A 17,753-nucleotide genomic window follows, 5' to 3' on the forward strand; every position below is an offset into this window, starting at 1 on the left:
GAAATTTTTTTTTAAAAATGCCGGTTTGAGTATTTACTTACTGCGAATTTATTCAACTATAAGTCGACCTTTATTTTTTTCCGAAAGTGTTACCCAAAATGAGCTATTGACGTATATACATGATGAAACAATCCCCACCTATATTTGTCAACAAAGCTAGCAAGAGTACAAAGGTAAAAGAGTGGCTGCTTGGGCGGGTTGCTGAAACATTGGTTAAACAAAACCTGTGTGCTCTGTCCTGCCGCCTTCTTAATCCGTATGAATTGCACACTAAAAAGTTTTTTTCCTTGTTTAAATAGTACAAACGTAACATAGTTCTTCTATCGCACCCGCTGTATTTGAAGCAGTTCCGGTGCCGGCTGCACTGGCATATTGTACACTCAAACCTTATTTTAACAAAATGGGATATAATGCAATACTGGATATAACAAAGTAATGTGTATAACAAAGTAGTTCTGGCTCCCTCTTCAACTTCGTTATAACGAGGTTTTGTTATATAGGTATATTTGTGGAACAGTTAAACATCAATATAACAAAGTCAGTAAAATGGGCAATTTGCTTTGTTATATCAAAATTCCTTTATATTAAAATTGAACCTTTTAGGCAATAAGTACCGTCATCAATGGATTTTTCAACATGGAAAGAGCCCAAAATTTTCCAATTTATTGGGCAATCAGAAAAAGCAAATTTGAATAAGAAAAGAAATTAATTTTGTCGGATTTGAGAGTCGGTGATGAAAGATACGTGCCGTGTCGACAATATCTTCACATCAGAGGTACAAAGCAAAGCCAGCCACACTTTCACGTTGACTCCACCCTCGCGGCTGATATGTCGCCCGCAGTGGTATGATGCTATCATGAAAAAGGCCAGCAGCGGGAAGCAAATGCTTCGTCTGCTTCTCTCTTAAACAAGTCGCCGAAGCTAGAGATTACACAATCTCCAGTACTAAATGCACGGGAAGACAGCGCACATGATCCCACGCCCACTCTTTGCACATGTGGCAGATTATCTCTCAAACAGGGTACAATGGCTGAGTATGTGCTTAGCTGCGCTGACAGCCATGCTTAGCCACTGCCACGCTAGAAAAGGAGACACATGCCAACATTTCACTACCTCCCTCGTGCACACTTGGTTGTGTTATTGCAAGCTCACTCCCCCCTCCCCTAGCTCGCAGGGGAAGATGTCACTCACCAAGCCACCATACGTCTTGGCTTGCCCTCGCACGCTTTCACTTGCATCCAAAGCATACAGCATGTGGAGCGTGATAGTATCTTATCCCACTTGGATTTTACAAAGAACATGACGCTGCTCCACTTGGCAGTCACTCTAGATCGAGGGGTGCACGATTCGAGATGTGCGTTCACAAGAAGCCACTTGTAACTTAACCAATTGACCATCTGTGTATGTGGAAGTTTTCATTTACTGTTTCAGTATTCCTTCGCGACGGCAGTGAAATTTCGTTACACTGAGAATTTCATAATATTAAAATTCATTATAGTATCGAGGTTTAACTGTAAATAGAAATAGACATGCCAAAAAAGAAAATTGCATTAAGAAAAACTAATAAAAAATGTTTAGAGGCCATTGTTCGAAGACCAGCAAAGTTGCGATGTGGGTTAGGGGTGCACGGTAGGACCTGTTGGTGGAGATATTCAAGAGCGGCTTTAAAAAATGCCGCATATCCAACACACTCAACCGCACCAAGGGCGAAGTCATTTTAGCTGCCAAGGATGCCTGCGAAACATCCAATGAGGACGACTTCTCTAGCAGTCATGGCAAGGATCCAGTTTGTGGCATTGACAAGCGAGATTTAGTAGCCTAGCTTACAGTAAATAAAAGTGCGTCATGTCCAAAGCACTTTTTATTAATGCGATAGCTTTAAGGGCCCCACGTCTGGCATCCAACATCGTACGCTGCTTCGGCAAAAAGAATTTCGAACCAAATTCCATACCACGCATACCCAACCACTCTCCTACTACTAAAGTTGCTCACACCTTATCTTTCATTCTTTACAAAGTTATTCCTTGGAATTTTGAGACTGCAGCCCACAAGCAAATGTAATGGAGAAAAAAAAAACACCGGCAGCACATATCTATTATGTAAACTCTTCTCAGAATGTGTGAAACAATAAAAGGAGATCGACCCACGCAAGAGGCCACGTTTCGACGAGAAAGCTTGCCTTCGTGCATAGCGTTCACCGCCAGCGTTTCCTGGTAAACGTTACGGTTACGTAAGCTGCAGTTGCCGGTAAGCATGAAACGCAGTCAAGGTTTTTTTTAATGCTATCGTGTTCCACTCTTAAAGGCAAAGCTTAAGCGTCCTCCAATCTTTTTTTTTCTAGAAAGATATGGGTTGACCTATATTCGTGTTTGACATATTTTCAAGTAAATATGGTTAGTCTCAAGTGAGATCCCGCACTTCTTAATAATAAAGAATCAAATACATTCTGCAAGACCTTACCACAACTTACTACATTACAAAAATCCTGTAATATATTCGACTTCCATTAATTTGATCCTGGCGGGACTGACTAAACTGGTCAAATTATCTAGTGGGTCGAACTAGATAAAAGAAAAAAATTTATGCAGAAACTCCTCAGGGAGTTGTCTAAGCATGCATAAGCATTGTGCCACTTGTTGATCTCCACGCAGCCCGGTGTCATTATTAAAGTTATGAAACTTGATCTGGCCAGTACAAACGTCAGCACTTCAACAACAGGAACTGCTGCCGACGGTGATGCAAGGTACATTGATGACCAAGCAAACTACTGCAGGTGGCGGCGCCAGATGCACTGGTGACGTTCCAATCACTATAAGCCGTTATTGCTCTTTAGCACCTTATCCATCCACATCGAGCCATTATCAACTGTGATCAACTGCACTTCGGTGGTAGCTGGCTGCGAGGGCCACATCTTAAAGACAATCTGCGATGGCGACACAGAGTGCCAACTGCTCACAGCCTCATGTGCTATGTCTTCTCACCGCTGAGTTTGTGTTGAAGAGAGACGCGCGAGCCCCAATCCTGAAAGCAATGTGCGATGGTGGCTAAATGCAGTGAGTGCTGACAGCTTCATGTACTCTGTGTTCTCGCCACTTAGCTCATGCTAAAGCAAGACGCAGCATGAAGGTGAATTTGCTCGCTGCTGCAATGTTATCTTGAAAACGATCGTCTTACGAGACGGACGGACGGACTGTTTTGCTTGTTGTGTAAGCATGAAATGCTCGCGCATTTAGAAAAGGATGCCAAAACACGCCGTTAATTCACTTGACAGTATTTGCCCTTAAAGTTCGCATCGCCACAATACAGACGTGTTATGCGGTTAAGCATACCAAAGAGAAAAAAGTGCCACTGCTAAGGGACATGGCATGTGTTGCTTAATTTACACAAGTACATGCGCCGTCTCTGGTCACAGTAAGAGAACCGAGATGCCTAATAAGTTTACTGACAGGACTTTAGAGTTTAGATAGACCACAGCTCTTTTGTTTGTTTTTCTTGGCGTCCCCTCAACTTAAAGTTCTTTCATCTTACCGATTTTCTTTTTGCAAGCTTTCCCAAAACACAGATGCTTTTCCTTCGCTTCCCGGCGCACGGCACGTGCTCGCATGTAGAATTAAGGAACGCGTGCTAGGACCCATTAACGGTTTTATACCTGTGTCACATGGGCACATTTGGAAGGCCTTCCAGTCGATGGCCTTCAAACGCCACAACTCTATCGACTCAAAGGAGTTGTCGCGCTGCTACGCGGCACTTTTGAAAGGCCGTTGAGCGGTTCAGGCATTTCTCGCAAAATTGTGTGGTGCTGCAGATCTTTCTTCTCGTTTTCATGTCATGAAAAGTTAAAGAACATTAAAACCACTTAAGAGCACTACAATTTCTTTTATGTTTGTTTATACATATTTAAAAAAATTTTTTATACATTGCCATACATATATGTTTAGTTTTCAAGTTGTTGAGTAGCGAAACTGTGGCAACGTTTGTGGCGCTCGATGTGGCTGCCGTTTTGGTGTGTGTTTACATGTTTCAAACTTCAAAGTGCGCTGTGACTGCACTCAAAGCCCGCCTGTCGCAGGGCCGCGGCGATGTCGTCATAGACGCCGCTATTTTGCTTCTGACAGCGTAGGTCCTAAACTTGTCCTCCCACAAATCTATGAGGAGCTCCGTTTCGTGCTCTCCTCACAGCTGCCGTGCCTACGATGGGGCGCCTTTTTTTTTCTTCTGCAGCTGGGCGTGTTCCATTTAACACACACACACAAAAAAACTCACCCGCCCGAGAAAACACTTATTCACTGTGAGGTGAGGGAAAAAGAAGTGCTACACAACTTATTACATTAATGATTAAAAAAAACTGCACAACTAAACACGCAGAAATGAAAAAGAAAAAGCAAGAAAGTACACAGGCAAAAAAGAAAAGGAAGAATGCAGAGAGCAAAATGGCGGTGATATGATGGCAGCTGGCAGCACATGGAGTAGAGGGAGAGTGTACTAGACAACATGGAGGAAGGAATGAACACAAGCACGTCGCTGTTGTCGAGAGTATGTGCACTTCGCACATATCAAGTGGCAAAAATACTTTATTGAATAATTAATAACACTCATATATAGTATGTTTAGAGCATGTTGGTTTGATTTGTTCTTTCTAACCGTGAGTACGAGCACACAGTGAATGGGAGGGCATGTTCACGCTGTTTCTGCTTCCGTTGCTCAAAGGCCATCGAAAGTTCGATAGAATTGTAGGGTACTCCGTCGACTCAATAGACTATTGACTCGGCTATTGAACCGCTCGTGTAGCAGCACAAACTTGAACTTTGAGTCAACTGACTATCGGTTGGAAGGCCTTCCAAACGCCCGTGTGACACGGGTATTATACACAATACATGTATGGTGGGTGAAATGAGGGCTCAAATCGCCACAGCAACATCAGAAGCAGCCGTGGATGGTTGCCACTATGCTTATTCGGTGTCTATGAGCTTGTACTGTGATCAGAGACAGCGCGTGCACGCTTGTATAATTAAGAAACATGTAGTGACATTGTCTCTTTCCCTTTTTGGTATGCTTCGCATAACACGGCAGTATTGCGGAGAAGCTTACCAGTCAAATTCGAATCATTTGGCAAAGGCAAATTTTGAGATCGAAATAACGGGTTTGGGCCGATAGAAATGCTACGGGCGTCAGCCACGACCTTCGGTCGACATTTATCCGAAAAATAGAATTAACTGACGTTGGATTAATAGAATGTATAAGAATTAAGAGGCTTCCATTCTCAGTAAAAATTGCCCCGTGGTGTTCCACAAGTGAGAACTGCCATTCCAGCTCAACTTTCTATTTTCATTCAGGATATCTTCAAATACGCTTCACTATTGCTTCTAGGATTCCGCAAAGCTATGCTAAAGGTGGTATGCGACTACTCGGCTCCAAAATCATAAACAGCTGAATGTTGGCAGTTAATTCAGTTGGCCAAAACTGGGATGTCAATGTCAAAATAAAAGAGGGGGGGGAGAAAGAAAAGGCATAATAATTGTTTCTTTTCTTCAGTTGTCCCTACTTAACATTTTACTGTCATGAAAATGTCCTGCACTAGTGTGTGTAACTTTCTTGCCTGCCTTGCAGTTGTCTACGACTATGTGCCATAAAAGAAATGATTGACCAACAAGCTCGTGAATATGCCTCCAGCAAACTCAGCTGCAAGGGAACAGTTTATGAGTGTTGCAGATTGGGGGTAGAAATTTCACAAGTAACCTAAACATGTCTACTGGCCTTGTACGAGAGACTTGGACCATAAGACACCGACAAAAAAGCAAGCAAGAAAGAAAGAAAGAAGAAAGAAAGAAAAAGAAATAATACAGAAGGAGAGGGTGTCACTCAGACTTGCCTCTCAGCATGTGAAAAAGATCAGGCAATAGCTGAAAAAAGTAGCAGTTTCGCCCAAAAGGCAAAGCATTATTGCGATAGCATGTTAGTGAACAGCTATATGTAGTACACTTAGTAGTTTTATCAGCTGTATAAACTACTGTAAACATTCACTTACTAACTGAATTAACACGCATGTTGTCAAGCATGCACAGGCAAACAGAACACATCTCACTCAATGACTGTGGACACTCACTGACAGAATGCTGGCGCGATGATGAGAGGCAGCAGCAGCAAATTCCCCTTCATGCTGCCTCTTGCTTCAATGCAAACTAAGCACACGAGAACACAGCGCACACAAAGCCATCAGCTATATCGAGTCGCCTAGCCTTCGAACCCACCGCAGATTGCCTCTAAAAAAAGGTGTGCAGGGCCTGCTCAGCTGCAACATGTGCAGCCGCAGCCGGAGCAGAAGAGGAGGTAACCTGCCCCCCCACATTCCCCCCCTCCTAATGCACGCACCTTCCCTACCTTCCTCTCTTGCATGTGCAAGAAGAAGCCACCGCAGCAAGCCACCATCCTGCTTGGCTCACTCTTACATGTGCTCCCTCGCACCTACAGCATATAGCATGCGGCTACGATCTTATCACGTTTGGACTTCATTTGAATCTCACAATGACAATCGTGGAAATTCACCTGGAGTGCCCATATAATTACTATCACAATAAAAGCTTGGCAGGCAAAACTGGCAGCCATTCTGAAATGAGCTCAGGAAATAACAACACTTTCCCTTTTCTTTCCTTTGCAATTCCTCAAGCTAACCTCTCTGCCTTCCATTAATGATCTCCCTCTTTTATTTTTTTCATGTTTTATCTGCTTGTGCCCTCCCAAGAAAGGACTGTTGGGCATAGGTTCCTGCGCTATAAAAATTAGGCAGCAGCACCAGCTGTGTTGTCAAGATTGCTTTGGTGTAAAGTCTTAAGCTTTATCTTCACATGCAAATTAGACATACCACAATGACCTAGGGCCATTCAAATTGCTCAGCAGAGTCCTGAGCAGCTGCAGCTCAGAGCATTTGTCCTTCCGAGCACCCACAGCAAGCTGGGATGCCATGGCTGTCTCAGCTATCAGGCAACAGAAAGTTGTCACAATGGGTGTCAAGTACACCTCGTGACCCTGCATCAAAAAGCATTAGAGCAACTTTGAGTCAGTTATGGGTCAATGCTCAACACTCCAACATGGGACACCATGTTTGAAGTATCTATTCATAAAGTAATGCACTTGTGAAGTGCTTTGTTTGACACATGAAAAAAAAAATAATAATAATCTTATATCTTTGATACTGGATCTGCACCTTCATTCCACTATGTATTACAACCTGAAAATACTTAGTGCACCTACTTGTAGGCACGCTCTATTGGTGTCTGGCAAACTGTGTGCCAGTGCCACCTCAAGTACTCGTGGTGCATCCCACAGGCCACACAGGTGCTCCACCCACCAGGCTGTCATTTCACCCTGCAGAAAACATGAGAAATTTCTCAGAGACTCTGTTCTGAGAAATCAGGCATCTTACATGATCAAGCTGTCACACAGTTAGTCGCATTTTTTTTTTTTTTACATTTCTCATGCTCCTGATTTTTTCTCTCCGAACAGTTGTGCCCCATTTTTCACACTATTTTTAGTTACCTTTATCTTTTTACATCGTAACTTGCTTATTCCTTGAACTTCCCAGCTTTGAGATCCCTAAGAATGCCCCATTTTCCTATGTTGGAGAAAGATTCATAAAGGGAAAACAGGTTCCCTTTCAGGAAACATTTAATGTTCTCCTAATGCATGTATATGTTTTACATGCAGAATGCAGAATACCACATTGCCAATAAGCACATGCAGTGTGAGAAGTAGAGGAGATGTACAATGGGAAATTTGTCCTCTTGCTTTGGTGCCACAGTTTGTAATAGTTGGGTATCCAACCAACAAACCCAAGCTACCTCTTTAACACAACACCAGCTGACCAACTAAAAGAACTGTGTACTCCAAATCAACTAATAACGACATTAAATAATTTCTGCACATTTTCCATTTCCTGTAGGTGTGCAGGCTCCCTACATTATGTACCGTCATGTCACCTTTGCCCACCTTTTCTTGCCTAGTTGAAAAGAGAGGAGATACAGAATTTGAGAGCATTTAGTTTTGCAAGGTACTGTTTCCTTACAAAAAGTTACAGTGACGTTTCACTTCGTGAACATGGGTTATGCGAAAGCATATGGATGCCATGAACATGCACAGCAAGCGCCGTGACATTGAAGCAGAAACGGAAAGGGCGCAAATGTGGTCACGGATGCTACATTAATCTCAATGGTGTGACACCTGGCGTGTCACAGGGAAAGCGCATGTTGATACATATGCAAAGAAGAGATGCGCGAACATGCACAGCGAGCAGTGCAGCATCGAAGCACAAACGAAAAGGGCGTGGACGCAGTCACGGATCCTACAGTGATCTCTGTGGTGCTACGCCCGGTGGGCCACAGGGAAAGCACATATTGCTGCACATGCAAAGAAGAGATGCCGCGAACATGCACAGCAAGCACCATGGTGTTAAAGCACAAATGGGAAGGGTGCGAACGTGGCGATTCTCTTCTCCACCTGCAGGCACCTTCCTCCTCTGGCGCTCGCTTCTCTTGCAGGGACAAACGTAATCTCGCCGATTTGACAGACGGAGCTACACTTGCACATAAAAAATGCAATATCACTACCATAAGTTAAGGAGAGATAAAAGAGCACATACGTGGAGCTGCAACTTCCAGCTAATCTCAACCGAAAACTACACAAATTCAATCACACGCTTGAGAAATATTGACAAAGTTGAGTAACATTTTACCTCCTCTCCTCAACCCTGTGTCTTGATTCTTTAGGAATGAAATAAGTAGATGCAGTGATCAAATTAGTCCTTTCATTTTCATTCATATGCTTCACTAAAAATGCAGTTTTACGTACAACACGGAATGAATTAAAGTTGAAGCGATCACATGTGTTGACAGTATTTTAATATATGCTATGATCAACATAAGAGCATGAGAGCTTGTACTTGTTATATTGTTGCAGCACTACAGTTTTACATCCTCTATCAACAGTTTTTTTAGAGAAGCTATCTGGCAACACATAGTGCCATGTCTTCAAAGTATGTACCTGTGAACGATCCTTTAGAGCCATTTTTACAGCCACGGCATGTAATGGGTGTTGAAATTCCAGTGACGGGAGGGCAGCGTTATGGCCACTCAGGCAAGCTCCAAGTACTTCACTCTCGTCGACTGACTGTAGCAGACATCTGAGTGCAGACACAGGGGACAATGTGTTGTCTGGTTGCACTGCTGCAGCATCTTCTTCAGAGTCATCCTCTTGTTTTGGGGCACATGCAGATTCCAAGTTGGCTAGAGCAACTTGTCCTGCAAATAAACCAGAGCACCTGAGCACAACACATCCTCAGCACATCTCTAAAACGAAAGATTTAGAGATGCTCTCTCCTGTTCTTTTCTTACTTCACATTGTTTTATGTCCTATCGTACCATGACAAAAGATTGTTCAAGCAAACCTGCCTTTATGCAATTTGATAAGTGGCTCGGAACACATGGAGAAACACGACAGCTGACCATTCCTTCAGCGCAAGGGGGAAGGGGTTCAACACGTGTTAACCTGATCAAGCACAGACTTGGGAGGGGAGAAGGGGGCGAAGTGGGGGCAAGAGATGTGCACCTATCTGCGTTCTCCCCCTAGCACATGTCTCCTCTACCATTGCCGTGGCTGCTCATAGCTGTCCATATGCGGGCCACACACCATGTCTTAGAGGTGATCGGCAGCAAGTGCAAAGGACAAGCCAAGATGGTTGATGCACTGATGCGCATTGCATTCCTGCGCGTCTATTGTTGGCGGTAGTGTAATCTAAAGTTTCCAAGACATGGTCCAAAGCGTGCCCTCGTGTTGTTATAGCAAGTGAGATCAGTTCAAATTAGCCTGAGCACACACAACACTGATAAAACTAAGAATCTTACTTTGTGTGGTTGCCTCCTTACTATCATCATCAATGCTCTGCCTTTCTGGCAGTAAAATATGTGTAGCTTCTTACCCTCTCCTTTTTAATTTGTGGATGCCATCTGATGGCAGCTGCGGGCACTAAGTACAATCAGCCATGACATTCAAAATTTAGAACACTGTGCAACGCAAAGTACTTCAGAATAACCTCTTTTTGGGCAAGTTGTAGTAGCACTTGTCTTTCCTTTCCTCTTGTTCCTCTCACTGTAATCTTTTGTTTTTGAGTTTTTGCACTACTAAGATCATGTTGTGCAAAGCAACACATGCACATAATGCACACTGTGAGCCACACTGATTCATTGCTCTCAGTGCAATCTGCACCTCACGCGCTGGCACTCGTAACCACGCTACTATGGCCCAACCTTTTTGCAATTTGTTTATAAGTGCTTATTGACAAGATACTCTCCCCTAGGAATGTTCTGGGATTTTATGTGACATTATATTTACTGCTGAGACTTTAAAACCTCAATTTAATGAAATCCGCGATTTAACGAAGTTTGTCACTGTAAGTACAACTTTATTATATCAGGGTTTGACTGTATACGGTTGCCAACCTATAATTCAGACACTGGTAACTTGGACAGCTCCGTGGCACCATCACTGGCCCCATAGACTTTATGTATAGGGGTGACTCAAATTTGGGACTCCTTACAGCGCATTGTGCGATAATTCGGACTCCGACTGCACGGCCATGTGCTAATTTGGCCAACGACTGGAGCAGAGCTGGAGATAATTTCATTCTGATACGTTGCCAGCATGGTTGTCGGCTATTTCACCAATGCCTTTTTGGCACCAGAAACTATCAAAGCCTAGTTGACCTGGTGGTCACAGACCGCACCCAAACTGCATGACAAGCCAAGCCACTAAGTTGTAAAAGCTGTGTACTATTTGCAACTTGCGCGATTTGTCGTGCGAGTTCTGTTCTACTTTCACATCCACTATTAATGGCCGGCGGAATTCGTTGCTAATGTGGGTGCAATACTAGAAAATCATGGCCACGAACTGCCTAGGCTAAAGGCAAGCGTACGTGGTTGTAGCAACACAATGCCAAACATAGGCCATATTTTCGGACTATTACTTTTAACCCTATAGTGTTAAGGGCCCCGTGTCACAGAAAATCCAGTGTTGGTGGCGTTGGTGGTGGTGGTGAAACTTTATTTTTGAAAAGGGTCCTGAAGGACACCCGACTGTTCGTCAAGGTGTAGAGGGCACCTCCCACGTTGGGCTGTCCAGAAGGCCCACTTCGTGGGCCTTCTGGACAGCCCAAAGTTGGTCTTGTAGCTCACTGCTCCTAAGAGCATCGTGCCACTTGTTCTTGTCCTCCAAATAGGAGGCCTGCATCGCACATCCCCACAACATGTGTCCCAAGTTCACATGTCCACCACACTGTGCACAATTGAATGACCCGTTGTAGTCCGAGTTGTTGTCCATCAGAAAAGATAATCCCGAACCACAACTGCACAGGCCCTCCACGTTGCGCATAGGCGTTGCTGAACTAATTTAATTTCTCAAATGCATCAGAAAATTTGCAAAGTACAACTTCCATACCACCTACAAACATGATGGCGTTGGATTGTAATTTGAATATACGAGAAAATGATTTGAATAAATGAGAAAACATCATTTTGTTACCCAGGAACTCAAGCACAAACCCCTTTTTCCTTGCTTACGGAGGTACAAGCCATTGATGAGTCACTGCTCGTAGCCTCTGCCCTACAGGGGTACGAGCCACTGCTCTGCCCTGCACTGCTGCCGGGATCAGCCCACCATTGTTTTCTATGGCACCCCGTGTCGCAGAATATCCGGTGTTGGTGTCAGCGCCAATGGGGCCCGATAATGCTACTGTGCTTCGCTCTTAAAGGCAGATTAAGTGTCCTCCAAGTTTTTGACGATACTTTTACTATACAGTGAAACCTCGTTACTACAAAATTTCCGTTAACGAACTTTTCAGAAATCCCCTGCTGATTTCTTATAGGTTCGATGTAAAAATATTTCACTACTACAAACTTCAGAATACTGAGCTTTTCAGAATAATGATCGTTATTCAGTTTCCCTGTGAGGTTAACGTCTCAGTACTACAAACTAATATTAGAAAATCTGGGGATTCTTAGATTTCTGTGTATCCTTCATGACAGCCGAAACAGTAGGCCAGCAGACGTCGCAGCACAAGGGTTTGAAAAACATGAGACGGCGCCCAACAAAAAGGAGTGTGGGCGAGCAAAGGTGATGACGCATCAGGTTTTGCGAGCACATGCTCTGCCCAGAAAAGTGTCGCCTAGCAACGGAGGCATGTCTTTTCCTTCTTTCTGCAGCCGTTCTAGCTAAGCGCGCGGTGAAATGTAACCTCCGTGCTCGCGGGAATGCCACAAGGTCACACTTTGCACTTTCCAAACGGTGTCGTTTATGTGCACTTGTACTTTGACATAGTTCAGGTGTCCACCTCGAGCGAGACAGTTGCGGTGCCCTTAGTAAGAAATGTGAAAAACAAATAAAAAGCAAGAAACATTGCACTTTGGAGGCTACATGGAGCTACCTTTTTGTCAGTAGTTTTCTCAGCATCAGCGTCTGGTTTAGGCTCGAGACTCCTATTATTTGGTGCTTTGGTGGTCAACAGCGCGTGCCGAGCACCAACAGCAACGTTTTCATCGGTAGCTCATGTGGTGACAACTTATGAACTGATGCGTTGATGGGTGGAATGGTTAATTCTGGGACTTCCACTATAATGATCTTTCAGAATAACGAACAATTTATTGCCGTCCCCTGAAGTTCGTTATATCGAGATTTCACTGTACTTAGCACTGACAGCGTGCTTCGCACTATGTAAAAAATGCTGCGGCTCCTTGACACCGATGCGTCTTGAGATAGTCATGTGCAATTAAAGGTAACTCCAAAAGAGACCATCTCAGAATACGACCCACCTTTTTTGGCACTTGTGGAATAGTCACTTATATTCTGGTGAATCTGGTATTTCGGACTCCCAATTATTCTGACTTTTTCGTGGTCCCTGTCAAGTCTGAATTATCAGTCAGCAACTGAACCAACCAACTTTACTCAAATACTTAACGGGGAAAAGAAAAAGTACAACTATTATGGGAATACGTAGTATGGTAGTCAGTAATGGTGTTTAAAAGAGTGACTAAAGAAGGGGCAGAGCAACAACACTCTTGTGTTCAAAGCACAGGTAATGCCACCTAGGAACTTGCGAGAAATATTATAGAAGCCTGAAGGGCCCTAAGGCCACAGAGAAATCGCTCTAACAGAAGTCGCTAAAACCACCATGATATTTATTTGCAACCATAACTTTTATCTCAGCCAGCCAGTGAACTTTATTATAAGCCCTTTGGAGCTTATTAAACCCCTTCAAGAAATTCATAACAACGCTTTCAATCGGATGACCCTGTTTTGGTTAACGAGAGTAAGTGTAATAAATGTCACTCCACCACACCCGTCATCTCTCACCCTGTCTTGTTTTCATAAATACAAATTTGTATAGATAATGATTGCCAGACAAAATCAAGGACTGGAACACAACAGAGTCCAGTACAATTATATTAAAACAGTCTCCTCTAACATGTTCTATTTCTCAGAAGTCAACTTGTTGACCTATGGATCTATATAAATAATGCCACCTAATGGTAATCGTGATATGCATTTTCCAGTACAATTACTCCAAGAACTGATCAGAGCTAAGCTCCTTCTTTAAGCCACTTGATTTTCCCAAATATTTTTCTTTCAATAGCAAGATCGAACTGCAGAAAGTAAAAATGTTAATGTAACGTATCAATATTAAATTAAGGGGTTTTACATGCCAACACCACAATCTAATTATGAGGCATGTGGGGGACTCCAGATTAATTTTGACCACCTGGAGTTCTTTCACGTGCAACTAAATATAAGTACACAGGTGTTTTCGCCTTTCGCCCTCATCGTAATGCGGCCGCCGTGGCCAGGATTTGATCCCGCAACCTCGTGCTTAGCAATGCAACACCAAAGCCACAAAGCAACCACGACAGGTAATGTAAAATACCAAATGCTGAAATCAGTGAAAGTATGCAAGTAACCGTTTTCTTCTGTTCATTACACTGTCTATTACACAAGACAGAAATGTTTCTGGGTTACTCAGAGACGAACAGACCTTGTTCAATGTGTCCTTGCAAAAGATTTAGCATGGAAGTCTCCAACGGGGCCAGAATGTGCAAAGCTTGGTCAAGGGGTAAAGGAAGCTTTCCAATAGCCTCTCGTCCACACAATGCATCCCATGCACATCTAGATAGTCTGAAATGAAAAACAATAACACAATGCCATGTAAGGCATCACTGGAGCAATGTCACAGTTTAAATCCAAACAGCGCTGCGAGTGCCAACCCGTGTAAAATGTTACTCATATTAAACAAGACAGAAAAAGTGGGTGAACAGCAGTTAGTGAAAAGATAAAACTCTCCTGGTGATAAAGCCCCAAACTCAGTAGCTCTTTTGATTCCTTTAACTCAACTAAACAAAAAATATCAATCATGAGTGCCTGACTTAATACATTTAGAGAATCCAACATAAAGTTTAGAAGGATCCTTTGGTACCCATGGAAATCTCTGAGGCAATTCCAGCACTGCTTCAAGAACTCCCAGCAGCACCTGGACCACAGTCAAAAGCATGCAGCTTGCGTGTAGCGACAGATGTATGCTGTCCTCAGTGCCATCTATAGGCAAGCAGGACATGCAAGACATGCCCAGTTAGCAAAGCCTCCTCAAATGGCTTTTGCCAAGTGTGCTGTTACTCTTGTGCGCTTTCTTGCACATCTACTTCCCAAATCCAATGATCTTACAGAAAGTACATGCAGCATGATGTAAACACAAGTGGTGTGAAGGAAGCATGGGCTGAAGTGCACGTGCACTACCGTGACATACACTGCGACAATGCTGGACATGGCCAGGTGCTGTGGTATGATGCACGAAGTGATCCTGACATAAAACTGTTGCTGGCACTCAATGCAAATATAGTCTGTTCACTTGCCCAAGGTGACTGTGGTGTAGTTGATAGAACTAAGGGTATGCGAATACTGAATAGTAGGATTGTGAATCAAATATCAATTCAAATCAAGAAAAAAAAAAGCAAAGCTGAATATCAAATCAAATATCAGAAAGTTTATCCCAAAGTTAACGCTTACAAATTTTCAGCAAGAAAATGCAGTACTGCGCTTGTTTGGGAGGTTACTCACATTATGTAGCAAGAATATAGCTAGCTATGAGTAACTTAGTTACCTAGGAATCAAAATGTACAATGTGCTCTGCTCTTATAAATGGAAGATGAAATTAGTATTGCAGCGCAGATAACAACTCAGTTTGTATAAGAAGCTCCGGAAAATATCTTTTTATCGATAGACTGTCTGTCAAATCGAATCAAATGCTTTTTTCCCTCTGAAGCTGAACAAATAGCGAAGTTGTCCTAAATACCAACGAGGTTTTCAGTTTAATAGTTGGCCATACTGTGCCAAATGGCAATGTTTTATTGGTTAAAAAGTTTTGCTTTCCAGTTTTATTCCAGGACGCAGGAGAGTTCTTTCTTATTTATGGCAGGTAGTTTTTGTAAGTTATTGTCAGCTCGTTAAGGCCAATCTGCACGACGAACAAAAGTGGGAAATACGTATCACGTGATGATTGACACAGCTCCGCAGGATCATCGATGCCAAATGGGTCGACTGGGGCTAGTGCGCCTGGTAGAGTTGTCAAATTGGGACGCCCACAGCATGTTCCAGCAATGTCTCCCTCTCTCCTCCCCCTTCTCCCCCCCCCCTTTTGTTTTTCAGTCCATGTTCATTTGCCATCCCTATAAATGCACCTGCAGCCAGGGGGTAATTGTGCTACAGTCACACAGCATATATTAGAGCCCACCATCTAAATCCAAAGTTAAGTCTTGTGACGGGTTGCTCGAAGATAAGAGACCTATGTGCGCCTACGAACTATGTTTGGTACGAGTTCAGGGCCACCGTACAGTGTTTTACAAAGATGGCAGCCATGAACAACAGTCATCCTGTACCCTCGCTTTCATTGGCAAGACGGTTTGTTGGCTTTCTGAGGTTCATGCAACCCTTGTCAATAGATCTGCATTGATTCGGCATGAAACAGTAACTTCAGTCACCAACACCCGACGACGCAGCTCCGATTAGGTCTAATGGGCTAGCTGTGGCCAATAGTGTGGCTGTGACGAAAATTCGCCACTGGCCAATGGGAAAACATGCTGCGTACCACCAGAGGAAGCTTGTTGCTAATATGTTCTTACGGGTGACTTATCAGTGATCGGTCATGAGATCATGCATAAAGGTTAGATTGATGGCTGTTGAAGTGGCATTTTTGAGTCTGCAGGCTGGCAACTACAGCGAGCATGTGTGCCAGGTGCTATGTGCTCAGATGTGGGCAGACAGCTCTGAAATGTGCGAATCGGCACACATAAACACTGAACATGCACATCCAATACAATCAGCGTGTCTTCCAGTAGCTAAACAGCCCGATGTTTGCACATGGTTCTGTGCTGTCCATATGTACTGTTTTTGTTCCCTCCGTCTGCATAGAATTAATCATTTCGATAGGTTCGGTTGACCTGGTTGAACCATGTACCAATAGAAATCGCACACCGTGGGAATACTGCTTGTGTAAAGGCACCGACTACGGACGAGTCATTCACGAAAAATACAGAATATTCAAGAAATCGAACACTAGATATTTAATTTGCAAATTGAGTCATTTGACATTTACTATTTGATTCGAAATCGAATATCCAAATATTCGCATACCTCTAGTTTGAATGCTCCGCTTGAAGATGCGTGGGTGGTGCTCCACATTGTGACATGAATAAAGCAAAGTATTATGAATAAAACTGCACAGAAATTAACAAAACTGGCCTGTTTTCTAGCTCTTAGCTGCTGTTTGGTGTAAAACATAAAGATGGGGGTACACTGTCCAGTGCTTACCCAGAAGCCTTTTCCAGTGCACTGGCACCCTCTTCGCTGCTCATGGTGCAGGGCTGGCCAAGGCACTTCACCATGTGTTTCCTGACCTTGTGTAATGGCGAAAGCTCAGTTCTGAGTGCATCGTTCATGCTGGCAACAAGGGAGAATAACTCCTGGTAGCAGTGCACTGTAGTTTCTCCGGTATGGTCCCCGCTAAGCAGACTCACAGATCCCTCTCCTGAAGAGAGCAAGCGCATCAGATGCTTGCAGAGCCAGCTCCAGTGTTGCGCAATCCTTGCAGCTCGCGAGGTGCGGGTACCAGCAGAAACATCTGTGTTTGTGCTTGATAGCCAAAAATGCTCAAGGTGTTGCTGCACCAGACGTGCCTGAGAAAGAAGAATAACATCTTGCATGTGTTTCTTGTACTCACTTTGCACTGGGGCATCAAACATGTCATTAAAGGGACCCTAAAGGCAAATACAAAGTCAAGCTAAAGTGATGGATTAGTGCTCGAGAATCTCTAAGGAGTCGATATTATAGCGAACAGAGCTTTAATAATTGAGAAATCGAGGTAAATGCAGGACATGATTAGGGACTCCCCGGGGACATTCAAGCTCTTGCCCGATGATGAAAGCACTTCTCAGTTAAATTCTGTCACTAGTACTCAACTACTCATTGCAAAAAACATCCTCATATTGTATTATAAGATGAAATAAAATGTAAAAAAAAATTAACTATGGGGTTTAACGTGCCAAAGGACTCTGGCAATTTTGACCACCTGGGGCTCTTTAACGTGCACCTAATCTAAATACACGGGTGTTTTCGCACTTCGCCCCCATCGTAATGAGGCCGCCGTGGCCGGGATTCGATCCCGTGACCTT

The 17,753-nt window shown here is 43.6% G+C and overlaps 1 protein-coding gene across 1 annotated transcript in view; it reads right to left on the reverse strand.

Annotated features, from left to right (window-relative positions):
• LOC126521268 (midasin) overlaps nt 1–17,753 on the reverse strand; it is a 386,114-nt gene that overhangs the window by 155,878 nt on the left and 212,483 nt on the right. The window contains exons 40-44 of the mRNA XM_050169921.3: nt 16,894–17,258; nt 14,069–14,208; nt 9,034–9,290; nt 7,249–7,362; nt 6,860–7,023 (exon numbers count right to left, since the gene is read on the reverse strand). Of these exons, the coding sequence (XP_050025878.1) occupies nt 6,860–7,023; nt 7,249–7,362; nt 9,034–9,290; nt 14,069–14,208; nt 16,894–17,258 (1,040 nt within the window). The remainder of the gene's footprint in view (nt 1–6,859; nt 7,024–7,248; nt 7,363–9,033; nt 9,291–14,068; nt 14,209–16,893; nt 17,259–17,753) is intronic.

This window comes from Dermacentor andersoni, chromosome 6 (genome assembly GCF_023375885.2).
Source record: "Dermacentor andersoni chromosome 6, qqDerAnde1_hic_scaffold, whole genome shotgun sequence".
NCBI lineage: Eukaryota > Metazoa > Arthropoda > Arachnida > Ixodida > Ixodidae > Dermacentor > Dermacentor andersoni.